Source organism: Periplaneta americana, chromosome 2, assembly GCF_040183065.1.
Source record: "Periplaneta americana isolate PAMFEO1 chromosome 2, P.americana_PAMFEO1_priV1, whole genome shotgun sequence".
NCBI lineage: Eukaryota > Metazoa > Arthropoda > Insecta > Blattodea > Blattidae > Periplaneta > Periplaneta americana.
Genome location: NC_091118.1, coordinates 169,776,318 through 169,797,713, shown reverse-complemented (window position 1 = coordinate 169,797,713; position 21,396 = coordinate 169,776,318). Strand labels below are relative to the sequence as shown.

The window sequence follows — 21,396 nt, the reverse complement described above, 5'->3', positions numbered from 1 at the left end:
ATATGACGTCACGCACTAAAGAAAGATTGTATGAGTCAAGTGCGTTTCTGAGTCTTTCAGTTATGGAGAACTGTCAGATTTGCTGTAGGTGGAGTAACCAGTTTCCAGATCTAACGGTACTAATAATACAGAAGGGTTGAAGCTGGTCTCCAAGGCCGGGGGCTATTGTTGAAGGGCTATGAAAGTTTACAGTATGTACTACCCGACTCGAGAAAAGAATCCTCATTCCTTGTGTCTAAGCAGCCACCCTGCAGCGGTAAATTAGCTGGCTATATGTTATTTTATCAGGAATGCACGCCACATACATTCGTAAAGTTTAAAAGTTGTTTTCCGCTGCGTGCATTATTTCTTCTCATGAGTTTTGTTCCAGCTCTTGTACTTGAAAGTTTAATGCGCGTAAATGTACACATGTAGTTTAGTACGTATTAACTTATTATTTAATGTATTTGGAGTATCTTAGTGAAAAGTATACGTAGTGTATTAATCCTACATCGTAGTTTATATTGTATGTTTAATCACTAAGTGCTATTATGCAAATACTTAGGTATCAGTACCGGTACATAGAAAATATTGGTGAATGAGTGCGAAATATGTATCCCGAAAATGGCATGGTTTGTAATATATTAGAAATGCCATTTTTGTAGATGCCGTTTGTACGTTATATGAGGATGAAAAATATGCTTTAAATTCTGGACGTCCTACAGTTCCATTTGTTCTTTGTTTTAAAAAGTGCTAAAAATAGAGAAGTTGTATAAAATAACTTTAAAAAATTATTCCGTTGAAAGAAGCTTTCCTGTTTGAAAAGATTGAAAATTTCACTCGGAATGCTACATCACAGGAGAGACGTTCATCATTAGCTCCATAGCTTTGCATAGAGATATACTGTCCACCCTCAGTTAAACTCAGACATTTTATGAAGACATCATTGACAGGTTTGCTGCTTTAAAAGATAGGAAGGTTGACTTTGTATGCAAGAAATTGGGTGAGTCCTGAAATAAATTAATTTTCCTGTTTGCAATTGAGGGGTTTGCCGGAAAAAGGGCATATACGGCAATATGGTGAATTGAGATACATGCAACCTAAGATTTTAAAACGCACCTGAATAAAATGTTATACACGCACGCAGCCCTGTCCTGCAGGTATGTACAGTACAATCAAAACAAAATTTCGATACTATAATTATTCACTACATTTTAAACTGTTTTCCCGAAGAAGGGCGTATAGGTCTATCCGCCTTTCTTCCGGCAAAGCCCTCAATTGTTCTACAACTAGTAAAATTGTACGCAGTTTAGTAGTAGACCTACTCATTATATCAGCAAAACTGTTCATGCATTTGTGTATGTGAACAGCACTTCACCTATTTTCTTTACAACGAGCCGCTACTGATTTTCTACAATAATGACAACTTAGGTGAACTTGCAACATCCACATAGAATATACAGGACACAAAAAATAATTCAACAGAATCAATTAACTTATATTGTATATTCTTTTCATTCACATATACACTCATATAAACATTTCTTATACTTCTACCTATGATAAATGGATATAGAGCGGAATAATTAAGAAAAAACAATGTCTGACAAAGTAAAAACCTAATTTTTACTCATAAAAACTAACTAACCAAACATAGGTATATATGTACTGTACTGTACTATTAAAATTGTACGTTAACTTACTTACTTACTTACAAATGGCTTTTTAAGGAACCCGAAGGTTCATTGCCGCCCTCACATAAGCCCGCCAGCGGTCCCTATCCTGTGCAAGATTAATCCAGTCTCTATCATCATACCCCACCTCCCTCAAATCCATCTTAATATTATCCTCCCATCTACGTCTCGGCCTCCCTAAAGGTCTTTTTCCCTCCGGTCTCCCAACTAACACTCTATATGGATTTCTGGATTCGCCCATACGTGCTACATGTCCTGCCTATCTCAAACGTCTGGATTTTATGTTCCTAATTATGTCAGGTGAAGAATACAATGCGTGCAGAAAATTGTACGTTAAAGTAAATAAAAACTATAAATTAAGATACAGTATTGCATACAAATTTATTTTAGTACAGTACATAATTCTGTATAATAGTCTACATGTACTCTATTTTACTTGGAACATCTCGAATAGCATACATTGCTTTGAAGAAGTCACGATATACTGTACACTATTAATTTTTGTATTTTCCCCCAAATCGATCTGGATAATTGGGGATCCGGATGATTTGAGTCCGGATAATTGAACCGGAATGATGATAAACCCCACATGTTTAGAAAACTAAACTTTTTAAGAGATACAAAAAACATCTCAGGTCCTAGATTTGTGCTCATATTACTTTTATCTTAACACTTTAGCTAAAATGAATGTTTATGGGAATATGTGGGGTTTCTCTCCATAATATCGTGAGTCTACACGTTTAAAATACGAAATCATATATAATTCAATTTCGTAAAAAAAAATGGACATGTGGGGTTTCTCAATATTGTGATTCAATTGGAGTTCTACTATATTATCGATTTTTAAGCTCTTGTATTAAAATTTCATTGTCATTACATCAATATTTCTTTACAACTGCTTATTTTCTATCGCTTAACTGTTGTGAACAATATTAAGAAAATGTATTATAAGAATAATTATTGCATAGATTTTCAAGTGTCAATAAAATACATTACCATTGTCAGGTTGTACGTCAATCCTGAGCTGAAGTTCCTGGCCAAGCTGTGTTTCTTTGGTATTAGAATTTCCAGTAGTAGGATCTATGATACGAATTTGCACAACTGGCGTGACTGAAGTAGAATTAAGAACAGTGGTTCCTCCTCCTACTACATTGCTGAAAATAATTTAAAATTATTAAACTTTTCATTTTTCTCTCAATCAGCTCTCATCTGAGACAGTTGATCAGATATGTTGTTGTTGTTGTTGTTTTCAAATGCTAGGCGTTTGACAATAAAGTCATTTCATGTCTTGCACTCCAATATTTTTCAAAGATATTATCATGACCAGCCACCGAAGCACAGATTTTGAGATGTTCCGAATCCATTTCTTGGTTTGAGTTGCACAATGGGCAGTTAGGGGACTGATATATTCCAATTCTATGCAGGTGTTTGGCCAAACAATCATGGCCTGTTGCCAATCTAAATGCAGCTACAGACGAAGTTGATCAGATATAGTGTCCCTTCAATGTACCAGAAGATAGATTATATAATATACAGTTCAATTTTTAAGTTATGCAGCACTTTCAAGAAGGTTGTATACTGATTACTCTGCTTGTGAAGCATGTTTGCATAACTGTAGATAGAAAAGTAAACTGAGGTGGATCTTTTTAATAAGTTAACAACAATGCTCACTCATTTCACAGAAGTTACTATCTTTCTGTATCTAGACATAATTGATACTTCCTTAAAAAGTTCAAATTTATAGTCAGAAGTTCTGTGAGCTTATATTTCTCTCCTAACATATTTCTTAGTTATTTTAAGGTATGTAGGCCTACAGAAGTATAAATTACATGGTGTGAGATGGAAGAGGGATGGATTTACAGTTTTATATAATTTCAATACCTGAGAATTTTCTAAAAAATGTTAGTAATTGATTAACTAGCAGACTTACTCGTGTTAATTATGTAAGTTTGTGCGGCTTACAGCTGTTTCGGTGTTTCATACCACCATCCTCAGAGCCTACTATATCTCGGCATCAACCCAAGAACCAAAAACTAAACACACTAGAACAATATTAAAGATATTTTTTTTTATTCTCATAGCTAGCAGTGCATATTTCCGTACAGATTACTGTGCACTTAACTGCGGAATCCTGGCCACACAAGTCACTCAACTGAGTGCGCTCCTAATATAATGGCAGTTGACATTGGACATATACGTCAACATATATGCCTAACTTGGAGTCAGGCCAAAAGGGAAACATTGAAGGAGGAGGGTTCGGTCCGGTGCTGTGGATTGAATTCGGCGTAGCTCAGTGGTCAGAGCGCTTGGTACGTAGAACCAAGGACCCGGGTTCGATCCCTGGCGCCAAAGCAAATTTTTCTCTTCAATATTAACACTAGAACAATACGAAATATACAAACACACTAGAACACACCCCGATCAAATTCTCAACACACAGATCAATTTCAGTACACACACACTATTTGACTCCACGTTTCAACACCTTTCAACAATCAAACGCACCCACATAACAGGCAGAGAAGTTCGAGATGACGCCGAGATCTAGTAGGCTCTGAGGATGGTGGTATGAAACACCGAAACAGCTGTAAGCCGCACAGACTTACATAATTAACACGAGTAAGTCCGCTAGTTAATCAATTACTTATATTCAAGTGTTAAAAGTAGTGCACGCAAGATTAAAAATGGATAAAAAATGTTATTTTTAATGACTCTGTTCTCACATAAGAATAGTACTATATAAGTAATCGATATTTTAACATGTAGGTCTACTGTCCTCTCAACATAATCACAATATAAAACCGATTATCAGCAAATAACAATTCATTTTTTTCGCGCCGAAGTAACACAAAACACTGTTTATCTGAAACTGACGCCAACATGACAATATTACACAAATTTTTCTTGGAAGGTGGATCGACATATCCTTATTGCTGAAAAGACAAGCCTGTTTCTCAGGGGACCTGCTTGCAGACTGTTGCATAGATTAAAAATAGCACTTTAATTACATTTGAAGACTGGGCATAAAAAGACTAAGTCCAATATCGTTGAAAATCAGTTTTTCAAAAAAAAATAAAATAAAATAAAAATCCCTGGCTCATTCCACTAAGAAAAAGTGATAAGTCCCAATGTAATTTTATTTAGGTCCTAGCTACAGTCTGTCTCAATGGTACTTTCAGCCCCTTTTCTGCCCAGTCTTCATTTATAGAGTCATTCAAAGAGTTACTTTAACATACAAATTCTGTATAGGTTGATGACGTTAGTATTCCCTACTAAATACGCATGTAACATATAAAGGATAAATCTAATATTTTTATTTAATTTTTTATTACTTAGCGATATGGCCAACAGCCTATCTCGAAACTTAAAATTTGACTGTTTACGATATGGATAAGAGAAATTTCTGCTTGGACAACTAAAATGATTGTTAAAAATGTTTTTGAACAAAGCAGTAAAAACATTATTGTCTACTAGAAAACATAAGTCTTTTGCTGTAAGTAAAAAGCATGTTAATATGCATGAAATTGAAAAAATTAAAAAACGATTCTCAAGATATCTTTATTTTTTAAAAAATATCATAATTCGGCCTTCCATAACAAAATTTCGTACAACAATCTACTTGCTGAATTTAATTTAATGTCGCTTGCCAGTCGTAGATTACTTCCTGAGCAACTTTTATTGTATGAAATATTCAATGGTCTACTGGATAATAGCGAAATATTATCACAAATCCAGCTTAACGCTAGAACATCATATTTAAGAAATCGTCAATTTTTATATTAGAAAAACCAAACACTTCAGCACATAAAAATTCACCAGTGTTAAAAATGTGTTCAAAATTCAATGAAATATATAAAACGTGGGATCTAGATTTCAACATTTCTTACAAGAAATATAAACATTTTCTTATTAATATATACTGAAGGTAGTTGATTTTAAATAGTATTGCTATCTATTTATTACTCTGTAATTTGTCATTTATAGCTACATTTTACATCTTTTGGTTATGATATCTATATTTATCTATTTCTCGTTTTTTTTTTATTTCATATTTTTTCATTTATATTTAATGTGTCTTTTATTTACGTAGTATCTATTTGTTTGTTTTTCTTCTCATTTTTCATTTGTATTTACACTTGTATCTTGCATTTGTATCTGTTTTTATCTCTTTTTTCATGTTATCACCAAATTTATGTTCCAAGCAAATATTTGTACTGTCTATTGTAATTGGGGCTTTGTCCTGTTATAGGCATAAATAAATAAATAAATTATAAATAGAGCATGGCATAGTATAAAAATGACTGAATTTAAATATTGATATAAAAGAGAGAGGAAGCAATGGTGAATTGCTTAGGAGAGGTGTAGATAGGACTTTTTCCACTGCTGGTAATGAAAAAGAAAATCATGACATTTCAAAGATGGGCTCTATCTTAGTCTTCAGCTGAACAAAAAATAAAAAAATAAAATAAAATACAATAAATGGGCTGAGAAAGAGTTCCTATTTGTTGGGGTCGTTACAAATAGCTAAATCTCCTTGACTGATCAACAATAGCTTGGAGACTGCGGCTTATATAGGCAAAGGAACTAGGAGCACATGAGGACTCCAAGTTATTACCAACAATGGAAAATGTGCATCTACAAATCTTCTGAATTTAAATACCTATGGGTCGATTTTATTTTTCACAGAATAAAATCCCAAATGAAAGAAGCTTAAACATGAAAAGATTACCGGTATCTGAAATCGTAAAAAGTACATATACCGGTACTTTAAAACCTAACTTAGTAAGAAAACGAATACATTCTTAATTACCATTTTCAAAACAAGACATATAAATATTGTTTACTTTCAAGGGATATGTTTATTTTCTCAGATTATTAAGATAACAAAAAAGGGGGGTGGCAAAGTCATTCTTGAAGAATATTCGAATTGAACCAATCAGCAGCAACAGAATACCGCTGACAAAAAGCAAAACCTCGTAAATCCTGAGAACCAAACTTTTTTAGGAATGCAATGAAACTGTTCTATGTTAAATTTTCTTGACATAGAGACAAAAGCATGATTCATAAAACTGTCTCAAAATCATTTCACATAATTTTATTAATCATACTTTTGTTGACATGTCAAGCAAATTTAACACAGAACAGCTTCATTGCATTCCTAAAAATTTTGGTTCTCGGAACTTACGAGGTTTTGCACTTTTGCCAGCGATGTATTCACACTATCATGCAAAGTAACAATAGAAATTTATATTCCAATTCTTTTAAATATGTAAAGAAAGAGAAAAAAATTTCAGAGCTACCGAGTGTAACTAATGGGTAAGTTCGGAAATATACTCACTCTGGTCCTGTTATAGTAATGCTTGTATTCACAGTTTGAGTTGGTGAAAAAGAACCCCCAAGCAAACAACCAACCTTAATAGCACGATCACCACGTCTTTGTATGAATGGATTGCGCTGCACTACAACCACAGTTGACATGAGCGTTCTGTAACGTATAAGTAATGAAACTGAATTATTATTACAAACATTTTTAAGTAATCTGTGTATTAAAACAATAATGCAGCTATATATATATATATATATATATATATATATATATATATATATGACCAGCCTCATGGTCTAGTGGTCAGAGCTTCTGGCTATAGTTCATGAGGTCCCGGGTTCGATTCCCGGTTAGAGCACAGGAATTTTTCCTGTGTTCGTCCATGGTCTGGAATTTAGCTAAAGTTTATATTTAAGACCTCTCCTGGCACAACATTATCATAATCATCCTATCACATAATCGGGGTAATGTAACTCCGCCTTCCAGGCGCCCCAACCTCAGAAGTGGGTAACAACTAAGCCACGGCCAGGAGATAAGACCAGAAATGTCGAAAAGACAACCTGGTGGCATTGGATAAAATATATATATATTCAATGTTTTTGATGGAGATATTAAATATATTCAACACTACTTTAAAAAATCACTATAGTGAAACCTGTCTTAATGACCACATGTTTTCACGATCCCTGAGATAAAAAATGTTGTTTTGGATATGTCTGTCTGTTTGTGTACAGCAATTTCTTCTCAACTACGATATTGAATTGATTCTGTTTATATTTATCACATAAGGAGCCAATTTATTGAGAAATTATGTGCATAAAATAGAATAATTCTTAGTAAAAAATAATAGTTAATCATTTAAAATCAAAGAGAGACATTGGAGATTCATCTCAAATTCAATTATACAATATATTCTCCTCGTGGTTTTTTGCATTACATAGAATAAACTGATAAATGAAGCAGTACATTTCAAAACCATTTTTTTTCTCGAGAAGAAAGCAAAAACGAGCAAAATTGTATTAATGGTGTGTGGATAAGCTTCAGGGCTTCTACCGCGTTGTCTTGGTGTTATTGGCTGACGTTTCGACTGCTGTGTTGTGGCCATCTTCAGAGCAGCTGTTGGATAAGGAAATAGTTTGCCAGTACTTATATATATATATATATATATATATATATATATATATATATATATATATATATATATATATAGCCAATAACACCAAGACAACGCGGTAGAAGCCCTGAAGCTTATCCACACACCATGTACACCAGCCGTGGAAGCCTACGCGAACACAAAATTGTATTAAACTTTTTGTTTGAAATATCTCAAAGAATAATCCCCTGAAATTAATGACATTACTTACGGTTCACCCTGTATGTATGTCAGAAATCAAAATATTAACTCATTCGCAACGTGATACAGGAAATGAATGATTGCAAAATACATAAAACATAATATGAGAAATATGTGTTACATCTACAACGTTCATTCTTTAAAGAATTTTCGTAGTCGTTTAATACAGGTTTTACTGTTCAGTATCTGATGATTTGCAGCAGAGATATGCCCAAATTCTTCCACAATATGTACCTATTTGTTGTGCCAACAGATTTCACGATCATGATTCCACATGGATTTTGTGGGCCAGTTAATGATAATGGAATCGAAAGTGTTGTGATCAAGCCTCCATTCCCTCTACTGTGACAGGCATCTGCATATCCATTCACATATATCTGCCCACCGAATGCTTGGACAGTACGTAATGTGACGTTTATACTGTCTTCAGAACATATCACGGTCACTGAAATGTGATTAATAATTTCAACATCAGACACAGAGTTGAGTCAATTACTGTCATATACACTAAACTAAAAAATAAATATATTTGCTAACAATTTGAAACAGATAAATCCAGATCAATGCACTCAATATTCAAGTATAACATGACTTATTACTTTAGACGAGGTTAATGATACTCTCATTTTATTGGTCTGATTGTGGATGATCATTATTAATAATTTTCAGATGTGTTCTGTATTAAATAATAATAATGATTCTGTCACTTACAATTCAAACACGGTGCTCTTTCTAAGTAAGTGGCTCCAGGATAAGGCTTCAAAGCTCCAGGTCCTAAATTTACTGTATCATCACTGTGGAGATAGCAGGCACCGTTGTCATCAGGAGTGGTGAAAGGTAAGAATGTCAGAGCACGACAGATGAAGTTCGTTTCATTGATACATTTGTCATGACACTGAAATAGCAAACATAATGCAAGTTACTCTTAACACAGACTCAACTGTATGTAAATTGTTTTCTTTTTAAGATTTTTTTTAATTTCTGATCCTTTAGTTTAAATAAAATCAGCATTTCATTCTTTAGTCACATTTAAAAATATAACAAATTGAGAAATTGGCTATAAATGTAAAATAAAATCATTGTTGCAAAGTGTTTTTCCAGAAATAATTTCATACGTTCTCAAAATGTAAAAAAACATATCAATAGGATGTCCTAATAAAACTGTGGATAAATCTAAATTCCTGAAGACAGATAAGTTAGTACCGTACTGTAATTATGGGTGGCCTCAGAAATAGTGGTAATAAAATCAGTAGCTGGTGGGTGGTGGTTGTGTTGGTGATGGAGAGTGGTGGTGGTGGTGGTGGTGGTGGTGGTGGTGGTGGTGACAGTGAGTTATGTTCTATTTCACTAGACTCGAACCTACAACTGGGTCACAACATATTCATATAAAAATACCGCATATACCAAGAAGATGGCTAACATATTATTCTTTAGCTCAAAAAATTGTGGGAAGAGAATATAACATACTTTTACAATAAGACATTTTTTATACTTCGGAAAAAATTATAAAAATGACCACTCCATTCGATGGCAGGCCTTTCGTTTTGTTGCAATGACAGCAAATACCACGTGACTTAGGTCCGCTTCTAAGATCTTTGATGACACAGCAAGGCTTTTGTTATGTTATCAATCATCGTCAGTAAAAGAAATAATTATCAGTTGGCTTATAGAAAAGCCACTTCTAGTAAAACAATATAAAACAAACGTGGAACACAGCATTTTTATCTTCCATCATAAATTCAGTCAAATCAACTGTAGGGGAGAAGGGGGCACATTTGAACAGTTTTTCCATTTACATTTTTTATTCACATCCATTATTAATTTTCTTAACTTTAAATGGCACAGAATTATAAGACATATATCTGAAAAGTAAATTAAATCAGAACTAATTCTTGTAACATGTTCAAAACTGCACCATTTATGGGGTACCTTTGAACAGGTATGGGGCACTTTTGAACTATGTCCAAATCATCTGTTAAGTAACTAATTGAAGCGTCAGCTGGAACAACATTGTAAGTTACAAAATTTTCATTTGGCATGTTTCCGTGTAATAATGTTGTATGTCATGTTACCTTGCTATACTCTTTGGCTTGCAACTTCCATCAATGCAGTATGTGAAATTTGTCCAATCAAAAGTTTGCTACTCTATAAGAACAACGTTGTACGTGTACACATTTTCTGCTCCTGTAAATTTTACTAAATGTAACTTATAACGTTGTTCCAGCCGACGCTTCAATTAACGTTAAAAAATAACATGTAAAGAGCACTACTATGGTTACATTATTTTTTCTTTAAAACTACTGAAGTCTACATCAAACACCCCTTTCTCCTGAATTCTCCGGTTGTGTAAATTTCTTGACAATATGACTTTTTTCTGTCTTACTGCAATCTTCAGTTTTAGGATATGTAAAATTCCATGTTTGTCGAAACATCTACATAAACCTGACATTGCCAGCTACCTCTTCCACTTGTCTAACATAGAGAATTTAAATTTTCTTTGTTACATATTATGTCAGCAAAAAATTTCCTCGGTGTTATTTCTTTCTACGGCTACTATATCTTGTAGAATAAACCTGACATTGTAGATGTAGCTCTTGACAGACTGATATTCTCAGGTTTTCTCATTCTGAGTTGTCATGTAACTTCATTAAGTCATAAAGTCAGTCAATTTCAGCAATTCTGTTATTATCCCATGCTTCGGTATACTTGCAAGCTAAATGACGAGCATAATCATATGCTAACTGACGTATATTTGTGCAAGTCGTGCCATAATTAACCTCAGTACATTTAATAACATAATTGACTAATTCGAAATTCCTGCTCCTTGCTGAATACCTATTGGCTTGTGTATCGCAAACCATATTTTCCACCTTCTTAAACTTCTTCATTTGGTAAAATAATGACGTGTAAGACATGTCATACTTTGATGCTTCAGCTCTTAACGAGAGTTTTCTTTCACTGGTAGACATGGCTGCTTTCTGAATAACTTCATTGGATAATTCATGCTTGTTCTTTTTTTTATGTATGTCCGAACAATTTTATGCTCTAAAAACAAATCTAATATCAATCAATAAATTCGTTATATTTTTCTACAGTAAGCCTATTGTTAATTTAATGTTGTGGAGTAGTTCTGATCATTTTCAAATGTTTCCCCAATTGTTCAAAATTGCCCCACATGACCCTATCAAGTACGATTATTCATTATAAGAAAGAAGAAGTAAATATTAGAGATCTACAACAATTTTCGAGAAGTGACTTCATTAGGATCTACTATTACATAATAAAACTCACTTCTGAAACGTTCATGTTGTCAGAATATCCTTACAAAGTTCGAAAGAAAAATAATACTTTCTAAGCATTTTAACATAGGGAGCTATATCTGAAAGCTAGATTTGCATTTTAACACAAGTTCATCCACTGAGTCCATACGAATAAATTAAATGAAAAGAAAATGGCAGCCAGTACATTAGAAGGGCTGCCTTTAGCTGTCAGTACCAGCAACTTAATGAAAATGATCTGTTGAGGTGAGAAATTCAATCTGTTCTAAGTTCACAGTGCTCCCTTCTCCCCTACCCTGTGAACTCCAGCTCACTTGTCTCACTCCAGTTTTCGCCATTTCATTTGATGGAAAATAAGAAAATGTTGAAAGGGAAAAGTCGAAAATACTATAGATCAAACCTAATAGCTACCATATGAGAGAAGGAATGTTACAAGCATGACTGACAATTTTATTTTCCATCATTCATTATCTTTTAAATATGTTTTTCTTTTTAGTTTGATTTTTTATTGGTTTTGATTGGGTAGCGAAAATTATAACTGAAATACAGTGGATCGGGAATTAAATAAGTTTAATACCATGATTATAATTTATTATAACACAGAATTTACTTACCTCGTCTTGACTGATACCTTGAAATTCCAAATCTCTGTACTCCAGAGTTCTGTTTTGATGCTCTTCAAAAGCACAAGTCTGTCCTGATGGTGCTTGAACACAGCGAAAAATTAACAAATGACAAATCATTTTGAAGTGGTAGTATTTTCATGACGTACAATAAAGACTAATATTTCAGCAGTTGCATAGCAAAAGTGTGAGAATTCAGGCACAAACTTACACGGATCGACACATAGGTTCTCCAAATATTCCACATCGTTCGTTGTTGCTATATAGGAGTCAGGTTGCGTATGTCTGTCCTGATTGCTCAGCACACATGTTCTCGCAGAAAACGTGAACTCTGCTGAGCGACATTCGAAGTCAGTTTCACTAAAGCACCACGACATGCACTCTTCTCTGGACTGTGCTGGATATGAGTTACTGTTAAATCCAATCAGTTCATAGCCCGGTACTCTTTCGAAAACCCACGCTCTTGGACTGCATTTCGATGGCACTAGTAAGAAAATATTAATTAATATATAAGACACATAGCATTCAACAATGTTTCCCTGTATAAATTTAGGCCTACTATTGGTTCTCTGCATCAAAATAAATTGTTGCTATGTTATGAGTTGTGGCTAGATTAGGAACTTCACACAATTGCATGTTTTTAATGATTTGACACACTGATCTTTGTCGATCTGATTTTTATGTTCGAATGAAGCCAATTTTATTTTACATAAATCCATATTTCAAGAGCTTTCCCCTTTAAAAGCATAATATTTTTAAATAATTTGAATAATTTTGAGGGAAAAATTGTTCCGGGGCCGGGCATCGAACCCGGGACCTTTGGTTTAACGTACCAACGCTCTACCAACTGAGCTACCCGGGAACTCTACCCGACACCGATCCAATTTTTCCCCTCTGTATCCACAGATCTCAAAGTGGGCTGACAACCGTCAAGCAACCAACTTCGAGTGCACACTAACTCCGTGTGACTTAAATTGTGGTTTTCTGTTAACGAACAGTGACGTGTATTATGCAAAATCAAGATTTCAGGTATAACTCCCTGTAAAGTTGATCTGAATAATTTCGAGGGAAAAATTGTTCCGGGACCACAATTTAAGTCACACGGAGTTAGTGTGCACTCGAAGTTGGTTGCTTGACGGTTGTCAGCCCACTTTGAGGTCTGTGGATACAGAGGGGAAAAATTGGATCGGTGTCGGGTAGAGTTCCCAGGTAGCTCAGTTGGTAGAGCGTTGGTATGTTAAACCAAAGGTCCCGGGTTCCATGCCCGGCCCCGGAACAATTTTTCCCTCGAAATTATTCAAATCAACTTTACAGGGAGTTATACCTGAAATCTTGATTTTGCATAATATTTTTACTTTGCATATTTGAATGCATTATATTGACATGATGTAAAGGCTATACTGGTATTGGAATGTTTTGGCAAAAATTTCCGTTACTATTTTTGTAATGGTATTCTACGAATATTTTGAACCTTAGCAGGGGCACACTAATGCAACCCGCAACATCTCATTATTGGAAACAAAAATGAAACTGAACGTTCCACTGCCATCATTTTTTAAATCCCCGAAGACATACCCTACATAAAATATATAGGCCTACTTTTTTTCAGGTTTTGGCAGGTTTCATCAAACGAAAGTATTTCCATTCAGTAAGTAATTAATGAAAAGAGCCTCCAGAACAAGATCGTGTGTGGCTACTAACTTCATAATAGAGAGCAGCATTATCATGCTGGAAAATTTTAGTACTCCCCTAGCAGAATCTCATGCAGTTGTGTAAAAGGTGAAAAATTTATTGGAACAGTTCCTGGATCTCAAGGAAAGTAGTGGCTACAAAATTTAAGTGTGTGTCAAGAATAACCCAGCCACAAAGAAATGATCAAAATTGCTGACATTATCAATTGAAAATATGTCACTGACATTCGGAACATTTCTGCTTTCTATTTACAAGTATGCACCAGTCACATCATGTGATGTCAGCATTTAAACTAATTCTGACAGATAAGAGACATTTCATAGTAGAAAACCTGGAGAAATCGTTGTTTCTTTAGTACTACAATAATTACGTGAAAGACAAAGTAAGTTACAAAAAGTTAAAAAGATACCAAAGCAAATATGTACATAAAATTAGTAATTAGTACATGTAAAAAAATAGATTTAATAAAAATGACGACTTGATGACAATTACGTTATTGTTTTAAACTATTTTATATAACATATTATTAAACCAAATAAGCCCCTTAAGTGTATTTTCTACTGCATATACTCCAATTTGTTGAGCATATTTCGACTGTTTTTACTACATAGTTGCATATTTTCAGTTTTTTAGCGCATAAATTTCCGAGTCTAGTCATGATAGTGACATGAAAAATAACTTTATCTAGGTTCTACATCTTTCTCTGACACTGAGTTTGAGTTATTGCTGCTAGTTGACTAATCAAAGTTCCATGCAACTTGCAGTCTTATGACTCAATAATACATATTTTTCGAGCTGTCAGAAACATAAAAGTTTTATCAGTGCTAGTGTATGAAAGACAATTATTTTTAGAATTTCCGTGTCAGCATACATATAGTAGATTCTTTTCTCGTGTCTATTTACGTAAAAATAGTGTAATCATAAAGTAGAGAAATTAAAATAATATAACCTTTTAGCTTTAAATATTAATGATAGTGATATGCATTACAAAAAATGTTTTCTGCTACAAGAGAAAAAATTATTGATTCTAGTTAATTGAAGTGCCCGGAATCCGAATCTGTTTTTCTGTAATTTTGAAAATAAAAAATGGAAAAACGTGAAAATTGGCAAAGTTCATGACTAAAAAAATTAATTTAACACGATAACCTAATTTATATGACTGCTTTTATGTATTGAAGGTTGTTGAATTCGAGTCTGTATTCAGATTTTCTCTATTGCGCCAGGTTTTCCTGTAGGTTTTGGAAATAAGAACGAAAAACTTCAAAATTTAAACAGAATTTCAAAAAACGTCAAATGAGGTACCGGTATATTATTTTTAAAAATATATTTTGATGCTGTAACATTCGAGAGTATAAAATTAATTATTAAAGCTTAAATTATTAATAAAAATAACCAATACATCTCTGCAGTTGATCCCTGGATTCATTATCTGCTTTTGGAATTCTGTTCTTTGGCAGTGCACTTCAACAGGAAGTAATTTTATTGCACCTCTTAAGAGACTTTCTTTTCATTAAATAAACACACATTTAAGGCGTATACCTACCAGTTTCAAGGAATGGCATACAAATAAATATAGAAATGAAGTGAATTTTTTTTCAAGTTTCCTAGCAATATTAAGCAAGAAAAATGAAGTTTAGGGATTTTTGTTCATAGTTTTTAATTTATATTGTTTCATAACATTTTAGTGATTCCATTATGTTTAAATTACCAGCTTTAACGTAATAATAACATAATTTATCTAAGGATATATAGAATTAATTTCAATATTTAGAAATTTCCATGAACTTAGAAAAAAAACGTTATTTTTAGAAAATTGGACGTGATGAAACGAAACTACATATGGGCTTTGTAACTATCCAGAGGGGGGAACTGAAAAATACAGGGACATCACTTTATTTTTACCAACATTTTTAACATTAACCTGGCTATACTCGGAAACACTGTTTCCCCCTTCCATTACAGGAGTTTGATGTTACTAGTGCAATATGTAAACAAATCATTTTACTAGGTATAGGAGGAGAGAAAAGTAGTGTATCCATTTATGTTGTAGGGAAATACGATATTACGATTTTCAGTTCGATCATCACTTTTACGGAATTTATCAAAATACAATAGAGTAGCAACATTTTTTTTCAAAAACTCAACTTTTCAGGCGGCTATGTTCGTTATGTAATGTCTACTTTATTTAGCATATTAATTATTGATGTTATCATACAATATAGAGAGTGCATTTAAATTGAGGGGGTCATAAGTAAAGGGCTGTAAGTGCACTTAAGTTACTTTTGAGAAAATGGGGTTTAAATATTTAAGCTTTCGTAAAATTGGTGAAATTTTTTATTTAAATTTTAATGTGTGATGCGATTAAAATATCCCTTTGCCACTAAAATTTTAGATACTTTTGCTTACACTGGATGCACTTAACTCATGTTATTACAAATGTCACTAGCATTCCTTTGCTTCTAGCCACCTCAATTCAAAAAAAGCTAATCTGAATTTTTAAACAAGTTGCTGAAAATGGTTGCTGTTCATTACAATGCAGGCTTCAATTCAGTATGCATATTATTAAAAACATTTTGAAGCATATTCTCTGAAATTGAATTTATCGTTTCTTGAATATAATTTTTTAGTACGATATTATTAATATAGGTTCTTTCTTCTATAGCAAACGCAATCATATTTATGAAACACACTCTACACTGCAGTGTTTACTTCACTGCTTGAAGACTTCGAATGCAACAGCGGCCGTAAGTTTGTGTGTCTGACGGGAGCAAGGACATTAGTGAAGGGGTGAGAGTGAAGTACATTCAGAAATGGAGGTACAATAAAAATGCAAGTAAAAATAAAATGATGTCCCTGTATAAACAGTTTCTCTGCAGCAAAATGGTTGCATACCAGCGATTCATTACAGTAATATTACCAGTAATAGTACGGTTAATTATGATAGATACATATTGAATTACTTAATATTCAAAATTCTGGAAAAAAGTATTTATGGTTTTTAATTATATTTCATTAATGATTACATTCGTGTATAACATTATTTTTCCACTGGAAAAAAGATTTATTTAAGATTTTTCAATAAAGTTACAGAAAGTGGTGATAGTAAAATGAGTGTTTAATATAATTTTAACAGCCATTAAAATAATACCAAATGTAGGTAAATATTCTTATGATAAAAATTGATTAAAAATATACCTTCTTTTAAACATATTCGTTCAAAGTAATTCGTTTCACTTATATTTGGGTGATAATGATATCCAATGTCACTGCTGGCAGTCGTTAATCCATAGGAAAACGGTATCCGGTAGCATGTATATGCTGGGTAATTCACCAGAAATCCCATGCAGTCATTAGAAGCCTTACACCTGTTTAATCAAAAAGACACTTCATGAATTCGTTCATATGAATAATTTGTTTTAATGGTGTAAGTTAACTCATTAGTGCATGTAGGCCTATATATGAAATACAATAATAATAGCCAATAGAGAAATAATAGCATCTTTAAACAAATTAGTCTGGGAATGTAGTGTACACTACCTTACTGTTAATTATTTCCTAAATTAACATTAATATTTCACGAATTAGATTCAGAAAATGAATTGATTTTAAATGAAATCAGAAGCGTATGTCCCGTACATGAAAAGTCATAACCGTAATTAATTCAATGATTAAGATATTTCTCTAAAAATTGCGGTTTAAAACAACTTACATTATCTAGAATAAACAACATGATTATATAACTAATTTATGAACAATTAATGTCTGCGTTTTTAAGGGAAGAATTCATAATGGAAGAATCTTTCAAGAAACTGTAACGAAATGGAAATATAAAAATTGGAAATTTATCTTTTTGAGGAGGTGGAAAAATTCAAATATCTTGGAGCAACAGTAACAGATCGAATTAAACGCAGAATAAATATGGGAAATGCCTGTTATTATTCGGTTGAGAAACTTTTGTCATCCAGTCTGCTCTCAAAAAAACTGAAAATTAGAATTCATAAAACAGTTATATTACCGGTACCAGTTGTTCTGTATGGTAGTGAAACTTGGACTCTCACATTGAGAGAGGAACAGAGGTTAAGGACGTTTCAGAATAAGGTGCTTAGGAAAATATTTGGGGCTAAGAGGGATGAAGTTACAGGAAAATGGAGAAAGTTACACAGAGCAGAACTACATGCATTGTATTCTTCACCTGACTAATTTAAGAATATTAAATCCAGACGTTTGAGATGGGCAGGGCATGTAGCTTGTATGGGCGAATCCAGAAATGCATATAGAGTGTTAGTTGGGAGGCCGAAGGGAAAAAGACGTTTGGGGAGACCGAGACGTAGATGGGAGGATGATCTTAAAATAGATTTGAGGAAGGTGGGATGTGATTGTAGAGACTGGATTGATCTTGCTCAGGATAGGGACTGGTGGCGGGCTTGTGTGAGGGCAGCAATGAACCTCCGGGTTTCTTAAAAGCCATTTGTAAGTAAGTAAGTAAGTTAAGGTACGGTCACACGTCGCTACTTTTGCAGCAATGCAGTACAAAAAACTGCGCAACTCTCGTACTGCGACGTGTGAACAACGGTGCAACCCGAAAAGTAGCGGCTGCCGAACCTGCTCCTCACTACTTTTCCATGCTGTGCGCAGCTTAAAAGTAGTGACATGTGAACAGGGTTCTCGGGGTTGCAGCCGCAGCATTTTTGATATCGGTTTCGTTGAAACTTTTGCTGCAGTTGCGACCAGTGTTGCCACCCAAATATGCCAATGACACTTTTATTGTTTGGATGTATTTTAATGTTAGATGTGATGAAAATAAATTATTTATAACAGTTATTAAATGCACAACACAGTCTGAGCATATTTGCTGACGATATAATTCACTTTTTTAATTTTCTGTAGCGTAGTTTCAAACAGGAGGGTTGCCAACATTGATTACGTGAATATGCTGTTGGTTATCATTTAAGTATATAGGCGTTTTTAAAAGCTGTATAGTAAAAATAATACCAATTTCTGAATACTAGTTAGGACAGAAAAGCAAATAATAGATAAGTAAGCTTTCGCATGAGTTTATTAATAATGCGAACATAACCACAAAATGTATATTGAGAAGTCAACACGGAGATGGAAACCTGCAGCATGACTTCGGCTGCAAAAGTAGCGCCTTGTGTGTGAACAGACTCACAGCGTGCAGTGCGCTACTTTTGGCGTACGTGTGAACACGACACGCAACTTTTGCAGCTTCAGTACAAAAGTTGCGCAGCAAAAGTAGCGACGTGTGACCGTACCTTTAGTTTGTATAATGTTGTGTTTAAGACAGAAGACAGTACAGTACTATACTAACATTACTTTACAGGCCTATCTTAAATTACATGGAATAATAAAATTTAAATAAATTATCTGAATTAAGTTTTGGATTTTTTGAGGTAAAGCAAAACAACTCGCCTTCTATAACATTCTTTAGTTATAGCATGTCCAGGTCTTCCAAATAAGTACTCCCCTTGTGGATTGTAGCCGGCTACCTTCACAAAAGTATCTGTTCCTTTACACATAGGTTGTTGAGCTGAAAGACAATAATAATGATAACCTGTGGTTCAGAATTTATGCTCACGCTCGAACTATGAAAACAAGGTATCTAATATTACAACAGCTTATGGTACGCAGTTATATAAAGAACCAAGTTGGACTATTACACACTACTCTGAAAAGCATGCCAGTAATCAATATTTATTTATGACTTTAAATGTAGATATTTATATAATTTGAAACAGAAGAATATTAACTCCATTTTTTTAAATACAGAATGGACAATTTTATAGTACTACAACTTTTCATTTTAAAATGTATTGATGCCGTAACTATTCCACTAAAGAATCAGAATGGCAGCATAAAAAAAACAACAAAAAAGCACAAAACTGAGGCATTTCAAACGATTTAAATCACGATATATCCTTAAAAAAATTGTAACAAGTTTTTAATAATTTGCTTACCACACAAAAACTGTTGAGTGAAATTTTTTACTCAAAAGGTAAGTATATAATGAAAATTTTAAACCTTTTCAAGTGTGAACCATAGAATGTTGCATCATTCATAACATCAGCTCTTGTGAGGATGTATAACAATTTAATGTAGTACCATATTAACAATACTTCTTCAAGTGGTCTTCCATTCAGAAAATTCTAGAGTATCCCAGTAGGAATTGCTCTTTTAGTGGATCTATTTTTTTACAGGATAGAAGATATTGTTTATTCGTTTGGTCCTGGTTATAGAAAAGCATGCATTGGTCGAGTCGAGGACTTTTATTTTGTGTAGGTGCTGTCCAGTTTCTAACTTGAATAATGCTACTACCTCCTTTCTTGGTTTGGTACTACATTTTTTTTCAGAATGTTTATATATTTTCAAATATTTTGTCTTTAGCCCACTGACTGCAATTTCATACATTTGTTGAGACCTTCTTTTCATAACACGTTTTTAATCACGCTTATTAAATGCTTTATTATTATTATTAAAGTTTAATTTTATCCCTCCTGTCTTCCCTCCCCATAAAAATCTGCACATTTATTTCTATGCAAGCCATCAAGAGAAGAGATCCATCGGAAGTTGGTATGGTTCTCTAATTTTATCATTTGGTTGAGCTCTTAGTAAAAGAATAGATATTACCTCAAGCTATTAAAAAATTTTGTAATAGATTAACAATAATTCTCTTTATTCCATATTAATTTTTTCTTTTTACGAAGGGAATTTCTTTTTCAGTTACTGACTCTGTACCCATCTAGGAGTGATGCATCAAACTAGTAGGCCTAGACACCTTGCTGCCTTCAGCACTGTCTGTGGTGCACCATGAGAGATAAATAAACAGAGAAAGTGTTACAAATATGAAATAGGGGTATAAATATGATATATTGTGATATATAACCCGAGACGTGTTGTATTCTAGCAAAAGCCTTCCAAATTACTACGTACTGATAATAATCTCTTTCGCGAGAATGTGTTAGATTGCAGTTAGAAGGTGAACTGTTGAAACGTTTGTCATTACTGCATTTTCGAGGGAAGTGAAAATTTTGGCAGTAAGTTCTTTTCTTGAACATACATTGTTATTCCTCAATGTTAGAAATATTAATGATACATATTTTTAAAGAGAAATAATCTACGTTTATAACAATGTATGTTTAATTGATTTCGTTTCTAAATTAGGAATGTTTTGAAGTTATGACTTATAACATCAGTGTGTCACAAATATGAAATACTAGAACTGTTAGTATTTCATCTTTATACCCTGGTTTTCCATTTCATTACTAGTGTTGGCACCTATAGGAGGAGGAAAAACCCCACCACTTAAAAGACACTGGAATGAAAAGGCAATGCAAGAAGGCATAAAACAAGTTCGAGGAAAGACGTGAGAGATGATTCATCTGGATTCAGTATTATAGTTGGGAAAACACTTTCAAATGAAGATGCTGAATAC

The 21,396-nt window shown here is 33.5% G+C and overlaps 1 protein-coding gene across 2 annotated transcripts in view; it reads right to left on the bottom strand.

The window, feature by feature from the left end:
- LOC138694807 (uncharacterized) overlaps positions 1-21,396 on the bottom strand; it is a 74,838-nt gene that overhangs the window by 11,978 nt on the left and 41,464 nt on the right. For both annotated transcript variants that reach the window (XM_069818893.1, XM_069818892.1), the window contains exons 3-10: positions 19,377-19,494; positions 17,142-17,311; positions 12,466-12,738; positions 12,246-12,337; positions 9,065-9,248; positions 8,588-8,798; positions 7,012-7,158; positions 2,670-2,827 (exon numbers count right to left, since the gene is read on the bottom strand). In XM_069818893.1, coding sequence (XP_069674994.1) covers positions 2,670-2,827; positions 7,012-7,158; positions 8,588-8,798; positions 9,065-9,248; positions 12,246-12,337; positions 12,466-12,738; positions 17,142-17,311; positions 19,377-19,494 — 1,353 coding nt within the window. The remainder of the gene's footprint in view (positions 1-2,669; positions 2,828-7,011; positions 7,159-8,587; positions 8,799-9,064; positions 9,249-12,245; positions 12,338-12,465; positions 12,739-17,141; positions 17,312-19,376; positions 19,495-21,396) is intronic.